The 13,476-nt window shown below is 37.3% G+C and overlaps 1 protein-coding gene across 2 annotated transcripts in view; it reads left to right on the top strand.

The window, feature by feature from the left end:
- The window catches only part of LOC128855496 (protein RUFY3), a 37,565-nt gene extending 25,506 nt beyond the window's left edge, over window positions 1-12,059 (top strand). For both annotated transcript variants that reach the window (XM_054090448.1, XM_054090450.1), the window contains exons 7-8: window positions 3,054-3,151; window positions 11,037-12,059. In XM_054090448.1, the coding sequence (XP_053946423.1) occupies window positions 3,054-3,151; window positions 11,037-11,661 (723 nt within the window). In that variant the 3' untranslated portion in view covers window positions 11,662-12,059. The remainder of the gene's footprint in view (window positions 1-3,053; window positions 3,152-11,036) is intronic.
- The last annotated feature ends 1,417 nt before the right edge of the window (window positions 12,060-13,476 follow it).

Here is a 13,476-nt window from a genome sequence, read left to right as displayed (position 1 = left end):
AAAACTTATTCTCTCCTTACTGATCCTATGCCCCGAGTCAAAGCTTCATTTGAGCACATAAGAGTTTTATCGAGGGAGAGCTTCCAAAATAAGTCAGACTCATCGGCATTGTATATTTGTTCTTTTATCAAACTTAAATCCATAATTGTTTTGTTAAATTTACACAAAAATTGGTTTATCGAGTCATTCTTATTTCATAGTTTTTCTCCGAAAATGTTTAGCCATCGTATTTCGTGCCTCTTTCGAAAATTTGCAATCCAACCATGGTTAGCGTGGAGCCCTCCAGACTTATCCTGAATTTTAGCATGCAATAACTTGGCTTTCTCTTTTAGCATATCACTTGTTATTGGTAAATTTGTGTCCCTTTGATTCGCAAACAAATTGAAGAACGCATTTTCTTTTGGAAAATCAGAAATTCTGAAACCTTATGAGTTTTCCTTTTATCTGGACCGGATTCAGGTCGCATAACAAACTTCTTTAAGGAGTGTTCTTTTTTTTTAGTATGAGATGTTGTGATCTATGCACGTGGAAGTTTTTAGCTGGTGCATTAATGGAAATCCTCGCATTTAGTTTGTTCAGAATGTCAGCTTTTTCTTTTATTGTAAGCAGCGTAAATTTTCGCTTTGCCATTAGACGGTACTTCCGCTAAATTCACTCAGCTGATTAAATTCAAAAAATGTCATTACCAGAATGCCATCGATGGTACTTCCCCGAGCTTAATTCTTAAAAATATATCGTAAACAGAAGTTCTGCAAATTAGTATTTTTTTAAGTAAAATATTATAGTATAAAAATATTTCTCACGACTTTTCTTTATTTTCCAAACAACACTGCAAGTTTCACGTTTTCAAATCCCTATTCATGCTCAGAATCGTGAGGTAAATGATGATTTTAAAGTATATTAAAAGACGAAGCGAATCAGTGAAATGTACTGAAAATACTGATTGAAATTACTGAGCTTAGTCTAGGTAGGTAAGTTAGTCTGTCTTTAAATCAACTTTGTCGAATCCATTGTGATATCGAAGCAGCAGTTTATCTGCTACTCCTCGTTAAACCATTTTGTTTTAAATGCAAATCCCATTGATCTGGCTGACACTTATATCCTTATGGTCATCAGTATCATTCAAGAACGAAGAGCCAAAGCATCTTAACCCCGTGGCATGCCACGCAAGACAGTGCTAGAGAAGATGTCTCACAGACTCTTCTTCCCCCTCATGCTTGCAGCTTCTGCAATAGTCGAAATGTTGTACGTTGACCTAGGAGACAGTGGCCTGTGATCAAAGCAACTAATATAGAGACTTTTTCCTTGACCGATTAAATAACGGTTTTAAGCGTTTGACGTCCGATTTTGGCGAAATTCTTATTGTAACGTTTCATGGCCGACTATCAACCCATCTTGTGTTGGGGTTGTAGTTTGTACGTTGAAAGCTGTTTGTAAGTTGAGTGGGGTATACCTACATTCTTCATACCAAGAGGGAGGCGAATCGTAGTGCCCGTTCTCGCTAATTTGTCTGCATTACAATAATTCCCTTGCATGCCACTATGCCTCGGCACCCATATCGAATGGATACGAAAATATTTCGCCATCTCGTTAAGAATTAGTGACAATCACAGTAAGAGATTTAATCGCAGCTTGGTTATCAGAGTTTAGTCTAAGCTATTATAAAAAAATGAGAAAAAGGCCAGTGCTTCTTAAAAATTACGAAAATATTTTTTTCAAAAATTTGTCTTAAAATACATTTTTCAAGTTTGCGGCAGGATATCATCTGCTATAGGCTAAAAATTTCATATTTAGTATTTTGTTTTAATAACTTTACATTTCTAGTGTTGTAGTACACCAAATGAGAAATGATTTTTTTTTCCATACAAATTATGGCCACCCTAATGTACATACAATATAGAGGGCTCTAGAGTGGATAAGAAGAGACAATTTTGCCGTATTATTATTATTATTATTGCTGTTATTAGGACTGAAGTTAACACTGTGAAAATACTATTTTGCCTACTTCATGGATTCAGAGTATTTCTCCGAGCCTAACTTCCTCAATAAATTTTAATACATATTTGCCTAATTTTCTAGCTCTATTTCCTCTCTCTAAATATCCTTAGAAATATCATACGGCTTAGGGATGACATACAATTGATAGTACAGCAAACCTTTTATGGAATTTGCTATTAAAGTTAAAAAAGAAATTTGGCTAAACCGGGATGGCGGCACTAAGCTCCATGCGCACTGACACTCTGCGGGAAGTAATAGTTGTTGTTGTTATTACAGCAGCATAAGCATGTACCAGAGTGGTGCTGGAGTGACAGTCCTAGGTCGGATACAAATCCGGGTTGTTCCGGTAACGTCTAATCGACTGTCGTGGGAAGTCCTGGTATGAGTTGTTGTTGTACTTAGCATGAAAGATTTCTCATAAATTTTTTGGAAATACTACTGAAGTTCTTCGCCAGATAGTAATCTGGGCCATTTACGTAGATAACATTGACTCAACCGATGAACGTCGGAATGAGTGGCGTGAGGAACATACTATAGGTTGCCAGAGCCACATTTGGACTACTTTTGAACTGGTGATGACTTTATGATTATTACTGTGTTTGTTCTTCTGAATCAGAATTTCTTTCTTTTTTTGTTTGAGATGATTGTTAAAACATTTCATTAAAAATTTAGTTTGCGTATTAATGTATGTAATAAAATAAAAATAAATTAAATAAATAAATAAAAAATAAAAAATATGAACAAGAAATATTTTGTGTAGCTAAATCGTCTACAGGCTCAGTATTTTAGAATAAATATACGTATGACTTTTTGTTAAAGCTACTAAAATTGTACGAATTTCGCGCTGTTCATTTTGCAAAACTGAGTTTTTCTATATTAAGTACATAAAATACACCTTTTATTGTATTATACAAAATAAATATTAACTAAATATATGAAATAATTTTAAGTAATATTTATGTATAATCTAAAAAATAAAAAAGAAAACGTATTTATTTCAAACTGAAACTACAGTCCATGCACATTCTTTTCTTTCCACCATTTTTATGGATTAGGAATGCGATGCTTCACTCAAGCATAAAACAGAATTACTTACAAAGTTAGAGGATCAAAAGGAAGATATGGTCAACACAATTGCAGAGCTGGAGAAAAAGTAAGCTTTCTCATCGATAAAAAAATAACTGGTAGTAAGTGTGAAATTGTGAGCGTCAAAAATAAGAGGTTTCTTACGAGCGTATCTAATAACTTTTTAACTTAAGTTGACAGAATTAAAAAGAAAACATGCCATGCAAGGACCAATCATGAAATTTTATTGAATTAACGCAAGACCAGTTGAAATATAATTAGAGTAGGTGGCTAGTTTAAACAGAATTTTCGTTTTTTTTTCTTTGAAGCACCTATGTTCTGTACCGGAGGAGTACCGGAAAAGTACGCAGTATGCAAAGGAGATGTGTGAAATTAAATATGAAATTACTTCTCCGTTTCGATATATTTTCTTTAAGCCCCCTCAAAAAGTGTGTCTTTCAAAAAGCTTTTTTATTCAAAATTAGTAGGCACAAATAGCCGACTCCACTTCATCATTACCACGGAATTTTGCTTTTTATCATTTTTGGAACCAAATATTAGTATGAAGAGCCTGAATATAAAATACCATATTCTCCTCCCGGTCAGTGTTTAGAATACTTACAGTGTAGAGTACCAGGTTGTTCCATAAGTTTTACGGTTCGATAAGAGAAACACAATTTTTTGGTTTGAAATGCACTTTATTATTCAGTATAGTCTACCTGAAAATGCGCTTCCCCAGCTGTTATGACCCCATCATATGATTAAAAAGCTTTTCATGCTTGAATTTTTTTAGGTCTGGAAACAGATGGAAGTCGCTAGGGGTCCAACAATTTGAATTTAATTCATGACTTTTAGTCTTTGACAATGCTTTGTTGTTGTTGTACCAGCAAAAACATTCCCTATACATGTATGGGGAGTGCTGCTGGAGTGACAGTCCTTGGCCGAATATATAGTAAATCCGGGCCGTTCCGGTAACGTAGAACCGACTGTCGGGGGAACGTCAAAATGCTCTTGTGACACGGTGCTTTGTCCTGATAAAAAAGAATTTTTTTCCTTGCAAACTGGGTATTTTTTCCGAAGAACGAGGTTCACACCACTCGTTAGCCTCTTCTTTTGATTTTGTGTGATAGACTCAAGTCTCATCCATAGTATGAATTGACGCATAAAATCCACTTTATCCATTCGAAAACGCTCTAATTGTTGTTGAGAAAGTCGCATTCGAATGTGTTTTTGTTCCATTATTAGCGAATGCAGGACCCCTTGTACGCACAGCTTTCTGAGACCCAGTACTTCAGTGGAAATATTGTTTACTTTGCCCAATGATATGCCTAGGGCTTCTGCTAAATCTCTATCAGTGACTACATGATTTTCCAGTACGATATCCTGTATTTCTTCTACGATTTTTGGTGTTGTTGCTGTTTTTGATCGTCTTCAAGGCTTGAACGACCGCGTTGGAATTCAGCTACTCATCTTCCTACTATACTAATTAATGGCGAAAATACCTTCTACACTTTCAACATTCGTTCACAAATTTCTAATAGCGGTCGCCCCTCGCAATGGCAAATCCCCGAGTGCATTTCTGCCAAAAGCCTTATAAAAAGCCATGTGCCGTTCGCAGTCGGCTAAAAACTGTAAATCCCTCCATTTGTGGAACAACATCAAGACGTACGCCACTAATAGGAGGAGAAGCTCGGTCTAACCCCTAACAGAGGTGTACGTGTCAATTTTTTATTTAGAGATTAGGAAAATGAATTTGTATTGAAGAATAATGAGTTTATACTCATAAACTGATTACCAACTGATTGCACGTCTAACTAGGCCCTTTGTTTAGCAATGTTAAATACATTCTGTCAAAAAAATATCGCGAATTGTTCATTTAAAAAGCGCGCGTTACATATGTCTAAATTTTTTTTGCTGGAATGTTGGTACAACTGTTCTCTATAGTGTTGCAGAGTTTGAGCGATCTGGTCGCCCAACAACGTCTTCAACGGATGAGAACGTCGACAAAGTCAAGGAAATGGTGATGGAAAACCATCATTTAAGTTTGAGGGAGGTTGCTCGTGACCTTAGCGTGTCTTACGAATTAATTCGCAACATTTTACTCCATCAATTGGGCATGAGACGCGTTGCTGCTCGACTCGTTCCAAGAGAGTTGAATTGCTTTCAAAAAATTCATCGGAAGAAGGTGGCTGAAGACATTCTTGAGCAAGTGAACTCGGGTCCAACGTTTATCCATCGCACCATAACAGGTGATGAGACGTGGGCATGAGTTTGACATGCAAAGCAGTCAACAAGCGGCTGAATGGGGCTATTCACATGAGCCGAAACCCAAAAAACTACGTCAAAGTAGGTCAAAAGGGAAAGTCATGCTACTCGTTTTTTTCGATTATAATGGTTTTGTGCTCTCGGAATTCATTCTAAATGATTCTACGGTAAATAAAGAATATTATTTGGAAGTTGTGTGACGTTTGAGAGAGAGTATGCCTAGGAAACGACCCAATTTGTGGAAAGAAAACTCATGGATCTTGCGCCATGATAACGCACCGTCTCACAGGCTCATATTGGGAACACTGTTTTGACCAGCAACTCGACAAATATCTTTGAACAACCACCGGACTTAGCCCCCTCTGACTTTTTTCTTTTCCCAAAATTTAAATCGCCACTCCGCGGACGCCGCTTTGAGTTGATAGAGGCCATTAAGGAGAATTCGCGTTTAAAAGGTGCTTTGATGATTGGACTCATCGTTGGCATATGCGTATTGCTTCGAATGGAGCCTATTTTGAAGGCGTCAAAATAAATGTTTATGTTTAAACAATTATTTTGCGTTTTATTGAACAATTCCCAGTATTTTTTTCACAGAATGTATATTTACGCACGACGAATATCGCAGGCGATGGAACGATGAGCTGTAAGAGCTAGACGACGACATAGACATAGCGCATCGAATAAAGATCCAGCGGCTACGTTGGCTGGGTCATGTCGTCCGAATGGATACAAACGCTCCGGCTCTGAAAGTATTCGATGCGGTACCAGCTTGTGGTAGCAGAGGAAGAGTAAGGCCTCTGCACTGGAAAGATCAGGTGGAGAAGGAATTGGCTTCACCTGATGAGTCTGACTGGCCCCGGTTAGCACGAGAAAGAAACAAGTGGCGCGATTTGTTAAACTCAGCCAAAATCACGTAAGCGGTTATCGCGCCAATTAAGAAGAAGAAGAAGACCATGACTTTGAGACCGAGATGTATACCCCACCTTGAAATATCATTTTTCCAGTTTGGTCTGGACCGAATTTTTTGAAGTAGTCCCTGATCTTATTCACGTTCCAGCTTCCTTCCAAAATATTATAACTACTTTTAAGTTGGTTATACTTGTAATTTCAGAAAAAGGTTTTTCTCCTTTAGTGCCTTTTATTGGTTAGATTTAGATTTATTCGAGGTTTGCACTTCGACATCATGGTCTTTTGTGTTTTAGTGGTTACGACAACACATTCAAGTTACTAATTTCAAGTGCTTTAAATTTGCCGGTACCTTAGAAAAAAACTGTTTATCATCGAGTGATAACGATTTGATTGTTTTTAAACATCCATACCCAAAGAGATTTGTCATTTAGCTCATCTAGAAGTTACCAACAAGTTTTATACGACAAAAATATTGGCCAACCTGGTTGAAAGTTGAAAGATATATTATATTTTAAGTTCATACCCAGTAAAAGGAGACCCCAGTCAAACTGATAGGTCGAACTTTCGGTACATGTGAACAATGTGAATGTTTGAAAGATCCATTTTACCATATATTGAGTAGGTAGGGAGTTTTGGGGATAAAGTCACTTTTGACGAACTCCATTTTTGCGAGTTTAATGAAATTTTTCACTTTTGACCTTAAATACTGGTCTGTTACTATAAATTTAAGTATTTCCTTAGGCGATTTGATTACTTAGTTCGATTACTTAGCTCAAGTTTTATTGGTGGCAGAAGATTACTATTTACCTTAGCGACTGCCCGTAGGTTTTTCCTAGGAGCACCTCTTTTAAATAATTCTACAGTACCTGGCCATTGAATTATGACCGATGATAAATATTACATATTTATGGCTTTGAGAGCGAATAAAAAGCAAATGGTTTTAAAGCATTTAAAAAAGTTTACATGTTTGTTTTTATTAAAAGCTTCTTGACATTTTTCTTTAAACTAATATTTCGTAGCTCCTCCCTCTCCTTGCTGGCTACGCACTGTGTTATCTTCGCCTTAAGATTTTGGTCATTATACCACACATCTTCGATGTTTTCCTTAAGCTGTTGTATTGTGGTATTATTCCGCTGGTATACTGCCGATTTGAGGTATGCCCAACAATTTTCGATGGGGTAAAAGTCCGGTGAATTGCCAGGCCATGGCAAAACCATTATTTCCATTGAGCTCAGACAATTCATGCTCATCCTGGATGTGTGACATGAAGCTCCATCTTGCACAAAGGTGTATTCGTCTCTCGGACACTTCAGGGTTTCTAAAGATGGCAGCAAAAAGTTTTCCAGCACGTCCACGTACTGGACAGAGCGCATTGTTCCCTCAACAAAATGTAGCGGCCCCTCTAAGGTTATACAGCCAGAAACCATAACCCTGGGGGTGTTTGAACCTTGGAAGCACACAATCTTCAGAACATCGTTCTCCGGCTCTTCTGCGAACAAGATTTGCTGTTTTTGTGACCGCTTCCAATCGGCATTCATCGCTGAAGATGATCTGTAAGAAAAAACAAAACCACAAAAAAGTGTGAATATTCACATCTTCTTACTGCTATTTGTCAAAGGAAAAACATTTTTTTTTTTTAAACTTACTTTTTTCCAAAATTTCGCCTCGAAGTCTCTGTGAAGTTATGCCCAAAGTTTCCGCCGATTTCGCATACACAGTATCAGTTTTGGCTTTTTTTGCTGGTCATCTGCAAAAAAGTCCATTTTCGTATAAGCGTCGTCGTAACGCTCTTTCCGAAATATTTACTCCAGATTCCTGAACCTCTCTTAAAATCATCCGACTTGAAGCATTTCTGTTCCCGAGAACTGTTTGGACGATTTTGCGATCCTGTCTGATTGAGGTGATGTGTTCTCTGCGAAAATTTTGGCGATTGTTTGAAGTTACCGCTAAAACGTTGTTGGTATTTTTCCACAACATTTACCACAGGCGCCTTGAATATTCCAACGGTTCTTGCTATGTCTGCATAGTTCAGGTTCTTGGCTTTCAAAAGAACTGCAATTTGATGCTTTTGTCCCGATGTCAAATACGTCTTTCGGCCCATTTTCTAAAAAAAACTGGTTAAATTAAAAAAAAAGGATAATCCACGTGACAAATTCAAAAGATATGTATGTTTTGTATTTACTGTTGTTATATTTTAGATACAGGGTGGCTGATGAATTTTGCTACATTAAGAAACTCAAATAACTTTTTTTTTAGTGTATGGTATTCATTTATTTTTTTTTTTCAAGTTGAAGGTCATTAAATTTTATTAAATGTAGCTTAACTAGTTTTAAAAATAATTGAATTTAAATGCCCCCCATGCTCGTTGACACAAGTGCGGCATCTTAGTAAAAAGTTATTCATTGCTGCTTTGACAGTTGCGACAGGAATAGCCGCAATTGTTGCCCGAATGGATTGTTTTAGTTCATCCAAATTTGTTGGCTTTGTTTTATAAACTTCTTGTTTACATAAACCCCACAAGAAAAAGTCAGGTGCAGTAAGGTCAGGCGACCTGGGGGGGCCAACGAAATTCGCAGTTTCTTGAAATCAGTTTATTGGGAAATTTTCGTCGCAACTCTGTCATAACAGTCTGGGCTATGTGAGACGTTGCCCCATCTTGTTGAAACCACACAGAGGTGAAAGGAATTCTCTTTCGGCGTAGTTCTGGATAGAAAAATTCTTTCAGCATTTTCAAATAACGGTCTCCAGTAACCGTAACGGTGTGACCATTTTCTTCAAAAAAATAAGGCCCGACAATACAGCGTGAAGAAACCGCACACCACACTGTCACGCGAAGAGGATGCAATTCCGTCTCGTGGAGTATCTGTGGGTTAGAAGTACTCCATATTCGACAATTTTGTTTGTTCACATTGCCGTTTAAATCGAAATGGGCCTCGTCAGACATGAAAAGGCAGTTTAACATGTTTTGGTCTTCTTCCACCATTTGCAGGATCTTCTGGCAAAATTCCAAGCGAATCGGCAAGTCTGCTGCATTCAGTTTGTTAACCATTTGAATTTTGTAGGGAAATAAGTCTAAATCTTTGTGCATTATTGTTTGCAAAGACTGTCGGCTGACACCAAGTTGAGCAGATAAGCTTCTTGTTGAAACCCTTGGATTGCTTTGTATAGCTGCAGCTACAGCAGCGATCGTTTCCTCCGTCCGAACTGGTGGGTTTCGATGATAAGGCCTTCTTGCGACTGTTCCTTGCTCAGCAAAATTATTCACCAGTCTCATTATGGTCCATCTGCTCGGGGGATCGCCGCCAAACATCCGCCTGTACTCTCTCTGTACCAAAACTACGGACTCCAGTGCGTGATAGCGGCGGACTATCCAAATTCTTGTTTGCGTGTCCCAGTTATCCATTTTAATAAATTTTAAAGATCAATCTGCAAATTAAAACAAAAATGGAACAGATAACTTAAAAAAAAAAAGTTATTCAATTTTTTTTTGGTAGCGGCTTTCATCAGCCACCCTGTATATGAATATTCACTATTCAATTCTTTCACTTTTCAGATGATCTCAATTAGTTTTTTTTGCTCTTCTTACAAGATCGAATTAATTCGCACTGGTACTCGCACACTTAACTTTTCCTTAAGCAGAAAAAACTGATCGTTTTCTAATCGTAGCAGGCCAATTGACCGGAAATTCTTAAAAACATCTAAGAATAGGTTAAAAACCCCTTAATACTATTTTTTGTTTGGAAAAGCCCAAATTAGATTGAAAATTTTTCCTGATATTTGAAGTTTTCAGAAAAAATGCCATCAGTCGTAATTCAATGGCCAGGTACTGCATTAATCATTCTCGTATTCTGTTCTTTAGCTGGTTACCCGTTTTCGAACTAGAGCTTCTGATTAGACAATTTTGTTCTCATTTTCTCTGTCATCATATGTTTGAGTCAGTAGAGCGATTCCATGCTCGACAGTTGTTAGTGCCCAGCGTCCATTGAATGTACAGCTTCATGTTTTTCTAGAAATAAAGAACCCTACATTTGTATGTCATCTTAACAACAGTTGGTTTTTTTTTATTTTATATTTTTTGTGGAATAATAAATTATTTAACAAATAATTGCTTAGCAGAGCTAGCAACAAAGGCCTTCGGCTGTCTCTAAATTAAAAGTAGGTTTATAATCAGTCTCTTTCAAAAATTTATACAGCTCATCAATGTTTCCAGTGGTTGTCTCTTACAGAAGATCGAGAGGATCGATTGCGCCAAAGATTTCGTGTGGCAATGTGTCAATGGCTTTGTGAAAATCTCTTTAATTTCCTTTTTTCTTATATGCAGGCTAGTAGTCATTTGCCCAAAGGTGCCAAGGTTTTAGTAGCAATTCAACGATTATCAACCAGCACGATTCCCTTAGTTATACATATCTGTAGGTAGGCTAGATGAACAGGGTATATCTTTTTTTGATTCCGTCATTTGTTATTCCAATTCAATATGAGGTCTTGGTCTTGGTTTGTCCGCGCGACTTTGAGTTCAATGCTGATGCTTTAAATTTCAAATGTCCAATAGCACTAGCATAACTACTTGCATGTGTTTGTTAAAAAGATATTTTTGAATTAAAATATATTTGAATTAATGTAAATATATTTACGCTCAAGCCTCATAATTTCACACTTCTTTATAAATATCAATATATATCTTAACAATAATTCCAGCAGAAATCGAAGTACTAATTCGCTATAAAATCTCGACAAAATAATAAAAATTTTCTCTTTCTTTTTTTTTTAATTAAATGAAACTCACCTCACTTGACAACCAGATGGGATAATGATAAAACTAATTTGGGTGAAGCTCTCAGGAATACTTCACAAACACTCTCCATTCAGGTGACTGCCTCTGAAGAGCGAGCTGCTCGAGCCGAAGCTGAATCCCGTATAGAACGCGAATGGCGAAATTCATTACAAGAGAAAGAAGTAAAGTTGAAGGAGAAAATTAGTAACTTGCAAACTTGTGTTAAAGAGCTCACCGATGACTTGCAGCAGAATTCTAAACTGCGTACAGAACTTGACAAAATGCGCACGCAATGGTCGGAGGCACAAATAACACTCGAAGAACTGGGCATACAGCTAAGCGTGAGCAAATTGAAGGTGTCCGAATTGGAGGAGCGCGAAAGAAGACAGCAAAAACTACGTTCATCAGACCTATCGTTACAGTTACCCGCTGAGGTGGCCAGTGCTGGTATCTGGGCACCAGATTCTATAGCTACGCATTGTACTGCATGCAAAAAGGAATTCAGTTTGACGCGTCGGAAACATCACTGCCGCAGTTGTGGGGAGATTTTTTGCAATTCGTGCTCTGAGCACACATTGGCGCTACCCGTGGATCAGGGACAATTAGGTAAACCGGTGCGTGTTTGTGATCACTGCTATGAGACAAGGAAATGACGACGCCTATCAAATGGCGCTTTCTCAAATTTTCATTAGTACTGCAGCTCTGAGACCGAACAAGTATACGTACATACAATATTGTGTTAAATATGTAAATGTGTATTGTATGTATGTACATATGTATATGTATAGTATAGTGTACATACTGAATTTGTATTTATGTAAAATGCCTTAATGCTTATCTATCCTAATATTAATCCGAGCATTAATGGTTGCCGTGAACAGGACGATATTTAAACAAAAAAAAAAGAAATGAAATATTTTTAAATGTGTCCAATTTAGAATATCTGTCGCCAAAATATGTATTAAACGCCTTGATTCTTTATATAGAAAAATCGGCAGTGCTCATGTTTTAAAATTTTAAAAAATATATCTAGCAGATATGCCTATGTATGTATTCAAATATTTATTACTTTTCATACAATTATACAAACAAATTACAAAAAATGTGTTGTATTTTTAATTTATTGTGAGTGCATCCAATATCCATATTCAATTTGTCATAAAAATTAAAAAGCGTGCGTTACTCATATGTCTAATTTTTTTTTTTGCGGAATGATGGAACAACTGTCCTCTATTGTGTCGCAGAGTGTGAGCGTGATCTGTCAATTAGCTTGTTTTTGGCATTTAATTATATCAGTCAATCGTAGGTGTGCTCTGCAATTTTCTCTATGGATAAAAATATTGAACGAAAAATTTGTCGTAAATTTTGTGGTTTGAACGGAATTTCGTGTTCCGAATCGTTGAAAATGTTGCAGAAAGCCTATGGCGAGTGTGCTTTATCAAAAACATGGGTCTACGAGTGGTATAAGGCTTTTGCAAAGTGCTGAGAAGTCTTGGAGGATATGCCCCGATCTGGTCGCCCATCAACGTCTTCAACGGATAAAAACGTCGACAAATGCAAGGAAAGGGTGCTGGGAAACCATCATTTAAGTTTGAGGGAGGTAGCTTGTGACCTTAGCGTGTCTCACGAATCAATTCGCAAACTCGACTCGTTCCAAGAGAGTTGAATTTCTTTAAAAAAATTCATCGGAAGAAGGTGGCTGAAGACATTCTTGAGCAAGTGAATTCGGGTCCAATGTTTATCCATCGCATCATAACAGGTGATCATAACAGGGTATGAGTTTGACATGCAAACCAGTCAACAGGCGGCTGAATGGCGCTATCCACATGAGCCGAGACCCAAAAAACACGTCAAAGTCGGTCAAAAGTGAAAGTCATGTTACTCGTTTTCTTTGATTCATGGTGTTGTGCACTCAGAATTCGTTCCGAATGGTTCTACGATAAATACAGAATATTATTTGGTAGTAATGCGGCGTTTGAGAGAGAATGTTTGTAGGAAACGGTCCAGTTTGTGGAAAGGAAACTCATGGATCTTGCACCATGATAACGCACCGTTTCACATGGCTCATATTGTGAAAACTTTTTTGACTAAAAACTCGACAAATCACCGTAATCACCGGATTTAGCCCCCTGTGACTTTTTCCCTTTCCCAAAATTTAAATTGCAACTCCGCGGTCGTCGCTGTGAGTCGACAGATGCCATTAAGGAGAGTTCGCTAAAGTAGCTGAAGAAGATCTCTTCAAACGCGTTTAAAAGATGCTTTGATGACTGCACTAATCGTTGATATTTGAGTATTGCTTCGAATGGAGCTTATTTTGCAGGCGCAATTATTTTGCGTTTTACTGAACAATTCCCAGTACTTCGTTGACAGAATGTATGCCTTGAAGGTAGTGAGATATTTTTATTATTTTTACGTTTAAACTATTTTACGTTTTAACTGTTTGTTGTTAAAGAAATAGAAGCGAAATA

The sequence above is a fragment of the Anastrepha ludens genome, chromosome 2 (assembly GCF_028408465.1).
Source record: "Anastrepha ludens isolate Willacy chromosome 2, idAnaLude1.1, whole genome shotgun sequence".
Classification (NCBI taxonomy): Eukaryota; Metazoa; Arthropoda; class Insecta; order Diptera; family Tephritidae; genus Anastrepha; species Anastrepha ludens.
Note: the sequence above shows the minus strand (reverse complement) of the source record. Positions and strands in the feature narration are given on the sequence as shown.